The 15,745-nt window shown below is 46.8% G+C and overlaps 7 protein-coding genes across 7 annotated transcripts; 4 read left to right on the forward strand and 3 right to left on the reverse strand. All coding sequences in view use genetic code 12, as the record gives it.

Annotated features, from left to right (window-relative positions):
* Positions 1-544: 544 nt before the first annotated feature.
* ERD1 (Erd1p) lies at positions 545-1,783 on the forward strand (the record flags this gene model as incomplete). The annotated part of the gene is made up of 1 exon (XM_034156443.1): positions 545-1,783. One exon carries the CDS (start codon positions 545-547, stop codon positions 1,781-1,783), a length of 1,239 nt encoding a protein of 412 aa, XP_034011549.1.
* An 870-nt stretch (positions 1,784-2,653) lies between these two features.
* MRPL3 (mitochondrial 54S ribosomal protein mL44) lies at positions 2,654-3,718 on the forward strand (the record flags this gene model as incomplete). Its single annotated transcript, XM_034156444.1, has 1 exon — positions 2,654-3,718. The coding sequence occupies one exon, from the start codon at positions 2,654-2,656 to the stop codon at positions 3,716-3,718; it is 1,065 nt and encodes a 354-aa protein (XP_034011550.1).
* Positions 3,719-4,312: 594 nt separating this feature from the next.
* ADE5,7 (bifunctional aminoimidazole ribotide synthase/glycinamide ribotide synthase) lies at positions 4,313-6,676 on the forward strand (the record flags this gene model as incomplete). Its single annotated transcript, XM_034156445.1, has 1 exon — positions 4,313-6,676. One exon carries the CDS (start codon positions 4,313-4,315, stop codon positions 6,674-6,676), a length of 2,364 nt encoding a protein of 787 aa, XP_034011551.1.
* Positions 6,677-10,756: 4,080 nt separating this feature from the next.
* DIURU_003660 (uncharacterized protein) lies at positions 10,757-11,446 on the reverse strand (the record flags this gene model as incomplete). The annotated part of the gene is made up of 1 exon (XM_034156447.1): positions 10,757-11,446. One exon carries the CDS (start codon positions 11,444-11,446, stop codon positions 10,757-10,759), a length of 690 nt encoding a protein of 229 aa, XP_034011552.1.
* Positions 11,447-11,532: 86 nt separating this feature from the next.
* Positions 11,533-12,432, forward strand: DIURU_003661 (nicotinate-nucleotide diphosphorylase (carboxylating); the record flags this gene model as incomplete). The annotated part of the gene is made up of 1 exon (XM_034156448.1): positions 11,533-12,432. The coding sequence occupies one exon, from the start codon at positions 11,533-11,535 to the stop codon at positions 12,430-12,432; it is 900 nt and encodes a 299-aa protein (XP_034011553.1).
* A 34-nt stretch (positions 12,433-12,466) lies between these two features.
* On the reverse strand, positions 12,467-13,513 carry DIURU_003662 (anaphase promoting complex subunit; the record flags this gene model as incomplete). The annotated part of the gene is made up of 1 exon (XM_034156449.1): positions 12,467-13,513. One exon carries the CDS (start codon positions 13,511-13,513, stop codon positions 12,467-12,469), a length of 1,047 nt encoding a protein of 348 aa, XP_034011554.1.
* Positions 13,514-13,682: 169 nt separating this feature from the next.
* SMI1 (Smi1p) lies at positions 13,683-15,542 on the reverse strand (the record flags this gene model as incomplete). The annotated part of the gene is made up of 1 exon (XM_034156450.1): positions 13,683-15,542. One exon carries the CDS (start codon positions 15,540-15,542, stop codon positions 13,683-13,685), a length of 1,860 nt encoding a protein of 619 aa, XP_034011555.1.
* Positions 15,543-15,745: the final 203 nt, after the last annotated feature.

Here is a 15,745-nt window from a genome sequence, read left to right on the forward strand (position 1 = left end):
TATCGACTTTGAACCCTAACTAAGAATTATATGCACACCACGGCCGCCCACTATAAATGCGATGGCGTTGACATCTGAGATTTTTCCACAACTCGGCAGCTGGTCTGCGATGAGTGTAAGTACCAAATTCCAAACGTTCACGATGAAGACAAAGATGTCGCCCCAGGCGGAAGTTCCATACGGAAGATGACGATTCGATATTTAGCCAAACACTGAAAATTCTGAGTGCAACCATTATTATAATGACTGGGACTAACATCTTAGTGACAACCACCTTATACACAATACATAGCATTTACCTTGGCATCTCCCATGTAGACAAGACTAATGATGTTTTCCATGCTAATCATGAATAACAATAGTGATTAAAACTTTATTATCGCGGTGTTCTCATCGCGCTGAAGTCTATTTCTCATAGGAAGCCTTGGTGTCCGCTCTCTCCTCTTAATGCCTCTCTCACAACCGCTTGTAAAAAAGACTGCGCCCTCTGTGATTTTCCAAATGATGTAACGCAGTGCGAAACGCGACAATTCCTCTACAGAGAATGGATGAAGACACACGACAGTTACTCTTCGATGACATAGTGCCCCTACCGTTTCGTATTCTCTTTGTGGTACAAATTGGAGTATGGCTCTGGTACATCCTCAACCGGGCGATGACGTCATCCTGGCACATCAACGTCGCTGCCCTTCTCAATTTGCTGTACACCACCAACAGCTACGGCCAGCCAGACCGACTGTCTCTGGCAGGAGAGTTTGCGCTGGCAGTGATCCCTGCCTTTAATGAAAACGTTCTGCTCCAACGGGGAATTGCTAACAATCTGGTAGCGATCACTATCTTCAATGTGTTAGCGTGGATCGCGTTTAAAGTGGGCGAAATCATGGTCCCTGGCCGTCATTTAGGGGTTATACCAGCATTGGCGTTTGCCTATACTATGTACCGGTTATTCTTTGGCCCCAATCCATCGCTGCCAGCCCACAAACATCATTTTGGCCAAGCTCGAGCCCACACCACCATCAAGCGCGTTTTACGGGGAGGAATCAACTCGGTAACAATGAGATCAAACGATATTTTGATAAGCGATTCGCTTATATCTTATGCCAAAGTGCTCAATGACGTGGGGCTCTACGTGTGGGGCTACTATATCCCTACTGATACTCGATACCCTGCCGGCCTTGAGCTGGCCATCATCGCGTACCCTACATTCATCCGTATCCGTCAATGTTGGTTTGAGTACCGGCTCACAGGTAGACCCCTGCATTTAGCAAACTTGGTCAAGTACGCTCTGGGGCTCGTGCCGTTAGCTCTCAACTACGCGATCAAGACGACGTTAACCACTAACCCCGATAATACCAAGTGGGCGTGGCACTTGACTAAATGGTGGTACGCTGCCAGCGCCATTAACTCCACCTATTCCTTATTTTGGGACTTTCGCATGGATTGGGGGTTGGACATGTTTGATCGTGTGCGGTACGGCCATGGCAGCTGGCTTAGACCGACCACCACCTACCCGCTGTGGATGTATGCCATTGGATGTGTCATTGACACCTTACTCAGATTTGTGTGGGTCTTGCGTGCGTTTGCCATCGATAATGCTCCCACCACTCTCTCGCAAATGCTGAGATTTCTCTTTGGCTACGACGCCTACCTGGCGGGGTACTTCGTCATCGAGTTACTTGAAATTGGCCGGCGGTGGATGTGGTGTTTTTTCAAGCTCGAAAACGATTGGGTCAAGTTGAGCACCGAGGACAGTTTGGAGATGGGCGACATCAAGGCATCATAGCCCACTTCTACAAAGGCAAAATAATCTTTTCAAACGTGTATGTAAATATAATTCGTAATGCACAGGAAAAAACGGTGAACGCTTTTATTGCTTCGAGTCCAACCACTTTTGGGCAGAGTTTCTCCACGCCAAGTCGGCCTTGGGCGACAATCTGTTTTGTTCGAGGTACTGGTTCTTAAGGGGCGACTTGATGGCAACGTAAAGCAAGACAACCGACGACATGGCGGCAATCGCCCCCGCGTTAAGCTTTACGACGTGGGCCATGGTGAGGTGTGTAGGAAGCTTGGTGTCAGCACGATGAATGGTTTTTCATTGGCTCGGTGCGCGTCACGTGATCGCGCCGACAACGGATAGTGGGGACTATAGAAGCACTAAGCATCGAAGATGTGGAGGGATAGGAATGGTGATTGAGTATTGATTCAATTTTGTATGATAAAATTGCACATCGAATTGCTTCTAAGTCTCACAAAAATCGATAGTACGCGTCTCTTAGCTTATAATTCTAAAAAACTCTGGAATAAGCAGCTCAAGCTTGTTTATTTCGATCACTGATTATAGGTCTGTCATTTTGATCTTCGTTTTGTATCAACTTCACATTTACTGTTTCTACTTCCTCAGCCTTTCTGTTCATTTGATCTCACAAGACTGCCATGTCTGCGATCGGTGCTTGCGACAACTACCACCAAGCCTGCGACATAAATGTACCAAATTTTTATAAGAACTCTAACACATATATCATGAACACAACCACATCACAAATCCCCTACTCACATGCAAAAATTTCCCTTTCCCCAGAATTTTCATCTCCAGCGTTTACCACCACCCCTCAGCTCATTTCGCACCCCCGGCTGAAAAAATTTCATCAGAGCCATGTTAGGTCGTCGGTTGGTTGTGACACCGCTACGTCGGGGGTACCATGTTGCCCGCGTGTCACCGCTGTTGAAGCAGCAGTACCTGAAGCTCACCGACTACGGGTCGTACCGGAACCAGGCGTTCACCCACCGGTTGCCCGAATCGACGGCGGTTCAGCTGGCGCCGTTAGTGGCGCTCAAAGCGAGATTGGCCCTTCCGGACTCCTACCTGTTGTCGACGCTTTCCCAGGCCCTCAATATGGACCGCAGCGGCGAGCTTGTCACCAACTACGGCCTCGCCACGTTGGGGCAAACCTTTTTGTCATACTACGTCACTGAGTACCTCGTGCTGAAGTACCCTCGGTTGCCGATGGCGGTGCACAACGCTGCTGTCAACGCCTACATGGGCCCGCAGACGTTAGCCGCCATTGGCGAGATGTGGGGGATTGAGACCGACGAGAGGTCGAAGCTCGATAAGTACTTGGCCAACGAGCCCACCCCCATCCAATACGGTAAGCTCAGGTACCAGCTGGAGGCGATCAAGAAGGCTCCGGTTGAACCGGGTGTGTACAAGTTGGACGCCCGCGAGCAGGCGCAATTGCGCCACGGCGATGACTTTGTGCCCAAGCGGGTGGAAGCTTACGCTCTGGCAGTCAAGCTGATCATTGGCGGCATGTACACCCACTGTGGCGAAGATGCGGCCAAGGCGTTCATCAACGACCACATCTTGTCACGTAAAGTGCCGTTGGACCAGATGTTCCAGTTCTCGCAGCCGACGAGAGAGTTGGTGAGAGTGTGTGAAAAGGAAGGCATGGCCGACGCCGTCGAGGTGCGGTTGATCGCCGAGACCGGGAGAAAGAGTGCCCACCCCATCTACATTGCCGGGGCGTTCTGCGGCACCCACAAGTTGGGTGAGGCGCCGGGGCTGTCGCTCAGAGAGGCAAAGACGAGAGCGGTGGTGAACGCGTTGATGGCATACTACTTGTACCTGCCGATCACTGAGCATGGCGACGCCGCCCCGAAGCCGTCCGACCCCGAATACAAGTTCCTGGGGGTGGTGGGCCAAGGCGACGTGGCCATTTGATGACCCTGTATATATGTACATAGCATAACGAGACACTGAACGTCACCCGATGCTCAGCTGAAACACTGGATGATTACTTTAATAGAATTTGAGTTGAATTTAGGGTACTCGTATTCCGAGATGAGTGCGACTACTACTCGGAGTTCTTCAATCTCCGAAATCAGACAGCTGCAATTACAAGTTTATGGGATGATTCAAGATAGGTTTGGTAACCACTACTGAAAGATTAGTTGAATTTTGGGATAGTGATTTTGGCCATACACATCCCATGACTCAGGGGTGAAATCATTGGCTTGACAGAAACGATCAAATTAACACTAAAGTAACCCAAGAAACTGGCATTATCAAAGTAAATCCCACTATAGTTTCTGAAGCACTGTTTGGAGTTATTGACAGCGACTTGTCAATATCACTCAGGAGGTAACGCACCAATATATACGCTTATTATCTGGAGATCAGGGTGCGATGGAATGACTCGCGCGGTACGCCGAACGGTTGCGGCCCGAGTCAATCGCGACTAATGAGCGGCTGGTATATTAGGCGCAAACCATCCCCCCCCGCCTTCCTCACAACCCATCCTCCACAGTGCTGCTCATGTCGTTGACGATCCTCGTTATTGGGAATGGCGGAAGAGAACACGCCATTGCCTTCAAATTGGCCCAGTCGGACCTGGTAGCCAAAGTGTACGTGGCTCCAGGTAACGGGGGCACCGCCTCCGTCGCCAAAGTGGAAAACGTTCCCGACCTTTCCGGCGACCCTAAGCACTTTACCAAGCTTGTCGAGTTTGCCATCAAGCAGGGCGTCAACTTAGTTGTCCCTGGCCCCGAACAGCCGTTGGTTGACGGCATCAGCGACAAGTTTAAGGCTATCGGCGTCCCCGTGTTCGGCCCGCTGGCGGCGGCGGCAAAGATGGAAGGGCTGAAGGCGTTCTCGAAGGACTTCATGGCCAAGCACGACATCCCCACCGCCCGCTTTCACAACTTCACCGACGTGGCCAAGGCCAAGGAGTACTTGTCTACTGTCGACTACAGAGTGGTGCTTAAGGCCGACGGCATCGCTGCCGGCAAGGGGGTGCTTATCCCTGAAACCACTGAAGAAGCCATCAAGGGCTTAGACGAAATCATGGTCACTAAGGCCTTCGGCAACGCCGGTGACGAAGTGGTCATCGAAGAGTATTTGGAAGGCCAGGAATTGCTGATTTTGACCATCACCGATGGCTACACTTTCTTCAACTTGCCTGCTGCTCAAGACCACAAGCGTATTGGTGACGGCGACCAAGGGCTCAACACTGGCGGTATGGGCGCCTACGCCCCCGCTCCCTGCGCCACTCCCCTGGTGCTCAAGCAAATCGACGCCGACATCATCAAGCCCACCATCGACGGTATGCGTAAGGACGGCTTCCCCATGTGCGGGGTGCTCTTCACCGGGATTATGCTCACTGAGGACGGGCCCAAGGTGTTGGAATACAACGTCAGATTCGGTGACCCCGAAACGCAAACGGTGTTGCCCCTCTTATCGAAGGACACTGATCTTGCCCGCGTCATGCTTGCCGCTGCCGAACACCGTTTGGACTCGGAAACTCTCGCCGTGCAACCCGACACTTACTCCGCTACCGTAGTCATGGCTGCTGGCGGTTACCCTGGCCTGTACGCTAAGGGTGACGAAATCAAGGTGGACAAGGTTGCTGACAACGCCTTCGTGTTCCACGCTGGTACCACCATTACTGACAGCAAGCTCGTCACCGCTGGTGGTCGTGTCATCGCTGCCACTGCCATCGCCTCCACTTTGAAGGAAGCTGTCGACGACGCTTACGCTGCTCTGAAGCAAGTTACTTTCAAGGACAAGTACAACCGTACCGACATTGCCCACCGCGCGTTCAAGGACGCATCGCTGAACAAGGGGGTCACCTATGCTGATGCCGGTGTCTCTGTGGACAACGGTAACCAATTGGTCAACGAAATCAAGGCCCAAGTGAAGCTGACCGCTCGTCCCGGGGCTGACTCCGACATTGGTGGCTTTGGTGGTCTTTTCGACTTGAAGGCTGCTGGCTACGACGGCCCTGACACCTTGTTGGTGGCTGCCACCGATGGGGTTGGTACCAAGTTGAGAATTGCTCAAATCATGGAAAAGCACGACACTGTTGGTATCGACCTTGTGGCGATGAACGTCAATGACCTTGTGGTGCAAGGTGCCGAACCCTTGTTCTTCTTGGACTACTTTGCCACTGGTAAGCTTGACATCGACGTTGCTGCCAAGTTCGTCAAGGGGGTTGCCGATGGGTGTAAGCAAGCTGGGTGTGCCTTGGTCGGTGGTGAAACTTCGGAAATGCCCGGTATGTACGGCCCCGGTCACTACGACACCAACGGTACCGCCGTGGGTGCGGTGCTGAAGGGGGCGATTTTGCCTCGTACTAATGACATGAAGCCCGGTAACAAGGTGATCGGTCTCTTGTCGAATGGGGTGCACCTGAACGGGTACTCTTTGGTGCGTCACATCCTTGAACACTCTAACTTGGACTACCATCTGCCGGCGCCGTGGACTACCAATGGCAACACTGTCGGTGACGAATTGTTGGTGCCCACCAAGATTTACGTTAAGCAATTGTTGCCTTTGATTAAGAAGAACTTGCTTCTTGGGTTGGCCCACATCACTGGTGGTGGTTTGGTGGAAAATGTTCCCCGGGCGTTGCCTAAGGGCTTGCAAGCGTTGATTGACATGACCACTTGGGAGGTGCCCCGTATCTTCAAATGGTTCGGCGAACAAGGTAAGGTCCCCGTCGACGACATGGTTAAGACTTTCAACCTCGGTATCGGCATGGTCGCCATCGTTGAAGATCACAACGTTGAACAAGTGTTGGACGAATTGAAGCAAGCTGGTGAAATGCCCGTCGTCATTGGTGAATTGAAGGAGCAAGTTGGAGACCACCAATGTGTGGTGAGAGGTCAGACGTTGTACTAGTGTTACGAAATAATGAAAATAGAGAAGTAAAGACATCCGAGAAGACATGAAATGTTAGTGACATAACTCAAATTACCTGTGGCTTATAAATTTGAAGTTACTTGAGCCTGAACACGATTAGTCGTGATTGAATGAATTGATTACAGACGTAAATCAAATTAGTTTAGCAGATGACATCGCATTCGAGCGAAAGCTTGATGATTTTCTTCTTTTATTTTACTTGAACTGCATTTTTCAGCGAGCAAAACCTTCCTTGTTACAATCATACACGGATTTGAACCGTGCAGACCATAGGAATGGCATCAGAACCCGTCAAATCCTTTTTTGGACGGCGTCAGCTTGACCTGAAGATTACTCCACCACATGCATGATATATTTGTCAAAGTACTTGAAAGCATGATGAGTATTTCAGTATTCCATTCAACTCCATAAACATGATGAATGTAGTACTAAGACGTAGCATAAAAACAATGGTGTTGAGATTGTCAACTTACCAACACAGTTTTTGAAGTCACGTTCTTCAAGTTCTTTACTCCAAAATAACGCCTAAACGGGATTGTATCACCACTATTGCAACAATTATCTTAGAGCGTCAAACTACCGAGGTGTAGCATGAAACTGGTCCCGAGTTCGTGACCCATATTTGTCACAACTCAATCAATTATATCCTGCATATATCCTGGTGAGCCACTCGTAGTGCCCCTCTCGTCAAAAATTATTTCAAATTTTAATTTCAAATTTTTTTTTTCAGAATTTTTTTTGTTCGGAACATCTTTTGATGTCTATTACACATATATTTGAACCGCGCGAAACATGGAAATGGCATCAGACCTCACTTGATCTGTCTTGATGCTGATGAATGTTGACTTGAACATTTCCTCGCTCTATGCAGGAGTACTCTACACACGCACTTAAAAGCGTGATAAATATGTCATTTTTTTATTCTAGCTTATAGAAGTCCTGTAGCCAGAAGTACAGCTTATCACAATTACACCGGCGGTAACTTACTTGACCTACCCATGATTCACAGTTGATAGAGCCAGATGTATTGTGAGAACTGCATTTATAAACGTATCCTGCATGTATTTGAAGTACTGTGCTATGGCTGAAACTCCTTCAAAATGAACGTCGACTTGCCCAAAATTTTATGTACTGTACTTCTGGTTCCAAAGAATTTTATGAGGCAAACTGGAAGTCTGTAGCAAATTTTCCTGATTTTATATCACGTTTCGAAGTTTTTCAGAAGATAATTCAGAAAAATCCCTTTTGGTGTTGTAAATACTCTTCGAACTGTATAAGATACAGTGCTGTGTTCAATATTTTCTAAAGTGTCATACAAGTGATGAAAAATATGATTGAAAACTTGTGATCCACATGCACATGCAATGCTTGTGTGCAGAACCTCGGACTTGAAAGCATGATAAAAGTGTCGGCACCAATGTTGGCATTGAATTTGACCCATCAGGCCAAACAAGCGTACTTAAAGACTATAATAACGCCAACAAATTTGAGCAGGTACCTCTATAAATGCGTGTTGAAACTCACCTTTTTGCGTCTTGCAGATTTCTTCATGTACCTGCATATAGACATTAACGTAGAGGAGGTGTTACACCCATCTCACCACTGCTATGAACATCACAAGTCGGGTTGAATGCTCACTGGGTGTAGTAGACTACGCCACTATTTCAAAATCGCCCGAAAAGAAATTTGCAAAAAAAAAAAAAAAAAAATTTTTTCCACCGTTAAATTCACATAGAAACGCCTGTTTTGGAGTCAACTCATCCAAAATCACACCAAACATACCTCCAATGCTAAAGAATTTTGTGGAGCAAACAAAATGTCTATATCGTTTCTTCCTGATTTTATAGAATTTTTTTAGTTTTTTCAAGAAAAAAATTAAGAAATTCAAACAATTCTCAATCGTTGCCAAACGTACTATTTGAACACTGAAAATTACAGTGATGTAGTTCGTTTTTGTCTAGGGTGTCATTTGTCTCATGAATGAACTTGGGTAGAGCTTTTCATATTTTTGCATATAGAACTTTTGTGTGCAGGCATAGAGGGTGCATAAACCTGGTGTTTGCTATTGGAGAACTTGTCACCATGTAGATATGCTTACAAATGGTGCCAAGAATGAGCTAACCACTTTGAACGAACTTGAAGTCACAATCATCATACAAGCCTGTTGCTTAGACGAGAAATCACACCAGTATTACCATTGCTCCAAGTATAAGTCGCCTGCAATGTTCATCATAATGTGTTGATGTTAGAACCAAACCTTCAACAAACACATAACTTTCTTGAGTACTGCGTACACTAATATATCTTGCAGGTAGTGTAAGAAAAGGAACATGGCTTCCACTACTCTAAATTTGAGGTTAATTTACCCAAACACGCGTAAGCTATACTTCAAGTGCCAACAATTGATACAAAGCAAAAAGACTCATTCCGTGAAAATCTCTTGATTGTCTTTTTCACCATTACTTCAACCCGTTCATATCTCACGCCAGCTCGTCCAGAAAATCATGAAAAACTTCCAGTGCCAACAATATTTATGAAGCAATCAGATCGACTCTACGAGTTTTTCCCAGAGGGAGTGTCAGCTGCCAGGAAACTCGTCAAACCAAATATCCACCTTGATAGAGTACAAGTACACTAGGTGGAATGAGCTGGCTAGTTCAAACTCATGGGTAGGAGCAACCGTTCTCGTGTTCTGTGTCTCATGCACCTGCATATTATCATGGTGTTTAACGAAGTGTTCGGTTATCTATTAACTCGTCTATAAACATTGCAGATCGCTTCCAGCGCCCGCTATATGTGTTAATATCCAGAACAAACTCTTAGCGTGCTTATATACAACCCTCAAGGAAGCAAAAAAAAAAAAAAAAAAAAAAAAAAAAAAAAAAAAAAAAAAAAAAAAAAAAAAAAAAAAAAAAAAAAAAAAAAAAAAAAAAAAAAAAAAAAAAAAAAAAAAAAAAAAAAAAAAAAAAAAAAAAAAAAAAAAAAAAAAAAAAAAAAAAAAAAAAAAAAAAAAAAAAAAAAAAAAAAAAAAAAAAAAAAAAAAAAAAAAAAAAAAAAAAAAAAAAAAAAAAAAAAAAAAAAAAAAAAAAAAAAAAAAAAAAAAAAAAAAAAAAAAAAAAAAAAAAAAAAAAAAAAAAAAAAAAAAAAAAAAAAAAAAAAAAAAAAAAAAAAAAAAAAAAAAAAAAAAAAAAAAAAAAAAAAAAAAAAAAAAAAAAAAAAAAAAAAAAAAAAAAAAAAAAAAAAAAAAAAAAAAAAAAAAAAAAAAAAAAAAAAAAAAAAAAAAAAAAAAAAAAAAAAAAAAAAAAAAAAAAAAAAAAAAAAAAAAAAAAAAAAAAAAAAAAAAAAAAAAAAAAAAAAAAAAAAAAAAAAAAAAAAAAAAAAAAAAAAAAAAAAAAAAAAAAAAAACCTTTTGCCCGTTTTCAATCTCGGACCCAAGCATCGTTGACTACGTTGTGAGCATACCAGCTGCTTTAAGTGGTGGTTGAGACGTGAGTGATTGTATTGAGGTTCACACCATTTACACCTCGTGCTGTCTACAGAGTTGGTGTGTGAGTGCAGGGCACTTTTGTAATTGAATGGCAGAATTCATGTTTTTCAGCTCTGTGCTTATCTTTACAAAGTACGGTTTCGCAGGCTGATCAATCTTGTCTCAAGATCAATGTTGATAATGGTCACCTATAGTAATGTATATCAAACTATTCTGCGACGAGCGAATTGTATTCGTTGATAATTCTTAGTCACTCAAACATAATAGAGGAAGGCTTAGGTTAATCCCATCTCATCATTAGCCAGACATTTCCCCAACACGACCAATTACGCGAAATAGTTTGCTATCGTAATCTCATCTTAGTCCTCAGTGGTATCGTTGAGTGAATGATACCATGCAGGTGGACTACTCAGCATATGCATCCATCAACCATTCATAAATGGACGCGTTGAGCTTATGGAATTGCAGTATCTGCCATTGCAAGCATAGTAGATCATTACTGCGATTATGGAACTCTCCAATAAGCAAAGGTATAGGTATATGCGATCACTTCTCTCAGTACTTCAAATGCTTCAACTCAGCGGAGTTTGAGTCATCTCAGCGTCAACGTAGACGGGAATGAGTACTTGACCCAGCTTATGAGTCACGCCACAAAAGGTTTGTGCGAGTTTGCCACCTGCATTGCTAGGCTGGCTGAATGCGATCTGTTGGGGTGATAGCTTGAGATACGCTTGGACAGCTCTCAAAAGCCTGATTCCCAACCCTCGTCGTCGCCAAGCACCACATACCCAAACTCTGGCGATGCCAACTTTCACGAGGCGGTTCACTTGATTAGGTACCACCTGACGACTAGTTGACATCATCCACCGGCCCTGATCCTCTGAAACTGGCTCAGTAACCACGATTCCCACGGCTCGGCCCATCTGAGTAGCAACAATTGTGAGTGCTCCTTGGCGCCAATGCGTGGGGCTATCAGCGGCTCCGAGCTCTCTGTCCACCAATTCAAGTACTTTCGCCGTAGCGGCGATTTGTTTAGTGTCTTCAGCATCCACTGTATACAATTCCACATCACTGTATCGTTTAAATCGCTCGGTACCAACGCGATTGGTCCCCTGCCACTTGGGTCCTTTGGTGAACGTAGTGTGGTACTCAGTGTGAATTTTGGCCTCAATCGGATGGATATACTTCAAGTGACAAACGCCACAGGTAACTTCGGTGCCATTTCCTTTGAACCGGGTCTGCTTTGCCTTCCCCACTGGCATCGCCGAGGCCTTACCCCGGAAGTGGTACGATATAAGCCGCGCGCGAAACCGTGCATCGCCAACAATTTATCAGTTGACACATAATCATGGCTCTGAAGTACGCCAACTTGTTGCCTGTCAATGGGCGCTGGAAGCAGCAGATCACCGACTTCCTTTCCGAAGACGTGCCTTCGTTTGACTTTGGTGCCTACGTTGTCGGCGACAAGCAAGAAACGGCATCGCTCTACATGAAGGCCCCGGGGGTGATCTGTGGGGTGGTGTTCGCCGCTGAGGTGTTTGCCCAGTGCCAGTTGGAAGTTGAATGGCTCCACAACGAAGGCGAGGTGGTTACTGAGGACCAGTTGGCTAAAGCTGGCGGCAAGATCGTCGTGGCCAAGGTCAAAGGTCCTGCCAACCGCATCTTATTGGCTGAACGCACTGCCCTCAACCTTTTGGCGCGGTCGCTGGGGGTGGCGACGCAATCGTACAAGACGAAACAGCTTGCTGACCAAGCCGGGTACACGGGGCTCATCGCCGGTACCCGTAAGACCACCCCGGGGTTGCGGGTGCTCGACAAGTACTCGATGTTGGTCGGGGGTGTCGACACTCACCGCTACGACTTGTCGCTGATGGTGATGCTCAAGGACAACCACATCACCCTGACGGGGCTGATCACCAATGCCGTGAAACTGGCGCGTTCGGTGTGTGGGTTTGCCGTTAAGGTCGAAGTTGAGGTGAGTCTGGAACAAGACGCCAAGGAAGCCATCGACGCCGGTGCAGACGTCATCATGTTGGACAACTTCAGCGGCGATGAATTGCGCTCGGTCGCTCAACGGTTGAAGGACCACTACAAGGGGCTGAACAAGCTGTTCCTTTTGGAATGCCTGGGTGGGTTGACTTTGAACAACTTGAACTCGTACTTGTGCAATGACATCGACATCTACTCGACTCTGTCTATTCACCAAGGCACCGGCATCATCGATTTTTCCCTTAAGATCGACGCGTAAGTTATTAACCTATACAGAATTTTTATTTATGTCATTAACGTATCGACAGCATCAGACGAAGCTCAACGCTTTGGAAACCCGAGTTAAGTCCAATAACGTCATTGACGTTACCAAGGATCCGCTGAGTCTCGTCATCGCCTTCCTCTTCCAACTCTCCGCCATCACCACTGGTACTACCAATTGAGTGAGCTAATGGTGGACCCATGATTTGATGGTTGAGCAGCACTCCCGATAGATTCGACATCCCCGATACTAAACTCATATCTCTGAGGATATCACTACCACTAGCCGCGGTGGCAGCAGCGGAAATATCTCGAGTCAGCTGGACGGTTTTCTTTCCAAAACACCGAATGGCGCGGATATGGCTATCTTTCCCATCCTGATGGTTAGCCAAAATCACAATCTTGACGATAAAGCATTTGAGCACACCGTCGCCACGTATGCCATTGAATATGATGTGTGACCACCCTACCGGCTTATTGAAACTTACAGTGCACACTTCCGTCAAGTCCCAACTATCAGATGACCCCGCCATGATCCGGATCTTGGACGGAGTGTAACTTTCATCGAGTAGGAAATTGGTAAAGATTGAGATTCTTTCCAACAGCACTTTCTTCGCGAACTGGATAGTGATCGAATGAGGGTGAGTCAATTGATTATTAGCCATGGCTATGGAGTTGGCATTAGCATTAGGATTACCGTTAGACCCATCTGATTGCCAGAAAGTATCTGGCAGATCATCTCGTAGCTGATCGAGGCCAAACCCAGGCTTGAAGCTAGAAAGCTTCCAGTTGGCCAACGGCGAGAGATCAAGCAACTGGAGCGAGTCTAGCTCTTCCAAGCCCTTTTTGTAGTAGATCTTCTGTGTTTGGTCCAAGTTAGGATGGTCGGCGGTGCTTGTGTCGCCGGCAATCAGGTTATTATGGCTGTCATCACTCGCCACCCGTCGCCTGTTGGCAAAGTCGTCACTATCGTCGTCATCGTCATCGAAAAACCGAGCGTTCATTGACGGCTGCCCACTACTCATACTCGGACCACCTTCAACGTAGGACAGCTGTTCCCAGTACCCGCTGGCGTCCATATGTGATCTCCGTCCTTAGCTTGATGTGGTGAGCAGATGGATTATGTAATCGGTAACTCGCGATCCCATGATAACATTTTTATAGTGATTACTACACAAGCATTGCACCTCTAAACCTGGCCTTCAGGGGCATCTATAATAATATACATGTTGTGAAAGATAAAGAAGATTACAATTCAACATCCTTCATTTCGTCGTCGTCGGCGGGTTTGTCCGCCTCCTTTTCCGCCACCGGGGCTTCCTTGTTGGTTTCCACCTTAGATTCCGTGGTCTCGTCAGCCTTAGCTTCGGCCTTGGGCTCGGCCTTGGCCTCTTCCTTCACAGTTTCTTCCTTCTTGGCTTCTTCCTTGACTTCAGTCTTGGCCTCGTCCTTAGTTTCAGCCTTGGCTTCGTCCTTAGCTTCGTCCTTAGCTTCGTCCTTAGCTTCATCCTTAGCTTCGGTCTTAGTTTCAACCTTAGTCTCAGCCTTAGTCTCAGCCTTGGTCTCAGCCTTGGTCTCAGCCTTGGTCTCAGCCTTAGTCTCAGCCTTGGTCTCAGCCTTGATCTCAGCCTTGGTCTCAGCCTTCTTAGTTTCTTCCTTGGCTTCCACCTTAGTAGGCTCCTTAACGTCAGCCTTATCTTCGGTCTTCTTCGCCACACCATTCACCTTAGGTTCCATGGTGAAATCAGCCAATTGCTTCGCCACCGCATCAGGGGTATCAGGAACCTTTACCGGAGCAACATCTTCATTAGTGACGCCAGCCTTAGTGGCGGCAGGGTTCGACCCACCGATCAAAGTTTCCTTGGGCAAGTTACCGACCAAAGTTTCCTCTATTATCGGTGACAGAGCCTTCGGGGTACTGGTCAGACTGGGCTTTTTCAGCTTGATCAGCGGCGCCACGTAGGCGGTGTTGTAAGTCTCGTCAAGACCATACTTTCTGAGAGAGCGTCGCTTCAACACCTCGATGTACAGCACTTCACCCTTAAGTTCGCCCTTACCAAATTCGGCACCATCGCGGTCCCAGAATGATAACTTCCCATCGTCTTCATCCTCGTCACCAACCCCGTAATCGTCATCACGCAGAGAACTCAAGAACCCGAGCTCTTCCTTCATTTCCTCGGTGTCGATGCGATAGTTGCCGTTTTCAAGATCCTCCACGTACATGAAGATGAATTCTTGGAATGATGACGTCACCACCAACTTGGTGTCGAAATCACGGCCGAATAAGATGATCTGACCCCATTGACCTTGCGTGCCAGGAGCCAAGTCCAATGCGATCTGGTTACCATAATAATCTTTGAAAAGGGGGATCCATCCGCGATGGTAGTAGTATGGTTGGATGGAGTTAGGAGGTACCAGCCGCTGGTTAGCGACAAATGACAGCGAGAGAGCCTTCAGCGACCCTTCCAGAGGCGCCATCTTCCGCTGCAGTTGGAGGTACTGCTGACGTTCCAAGCGTTCGGCGACCTTGCACCACATCAGGTGTTCTTCATGGATCAGCTCCAAATCCATCAAAGTGAGGCCAAACATGAGCCCCGTGGGCTTACCGCCACGCATTTGCCCGTCGTGACGTTTATAGAACTGACGGAATTCAGCGGGCAACTGGCCGCAGCCGAGATCATTTTCAAATTCGTTCAAATCGGCGGTGGTGACACCGTCTTCAAGACAGTCTTCAAGTTCAGGGTATTCGTCATCCATCCACTTCTCAATACGATCCCACAACGAGTCAATCAGAGGTAAGGGCGGCCGGCCGTCACGATTGAGCGTCGACATTTGCAAATCGGTGTTCAGACTCATCGCCAGCCGGAGGCCGGGGCGGTAGCCGACAATATTGGTACGCGAGCTTTGGCGACTTCCCTCAGGGACCAACAGCACCGACAGCCCGTTATTAAGCTCGTGGAGACGGGTGGCCAGCGCGTTACGGGCGCCAACGACGTTAGAACCCCCCAGCACCACCCCCAGCGACTTGTACGGACTGGAAAACAGCGCGTAGTGGTCCTCGGTGGTGAGCGAATGCACAAACAGTTTGAAACCGTCGAGAAACCCCATGCTTTATTGGTAGATTCGGCAACTTTGGCGGGTTAATAGCAGAACAGGTGAAAGCGGGTTCGGTCACGGTATTAAAATTCGGGGCGCGTGTAAAAAATCTCCAGGTAAACTCGGTGGATGCTTGTTTGTGTGCAGTACGTGATTCTCTACGCCAGAGTATTTTAAGGGAAAAAAAATTTAATTTTACGCCGACCGCGACAGAC

This window comes from Diutina rugosa (assembly GCF_008704595.1).
Source record: "Diutina rugosa strain CBS 613 chromosome Unknown scaffold88_size28847, whole genome shotgun sequence".
Lineage (NCBI taxonomy): Eukaryota > Fungi > Ascomycota > Pichiomycetes > Serinales > Debaryomycetaceae > Diutina > Diutina rugosa.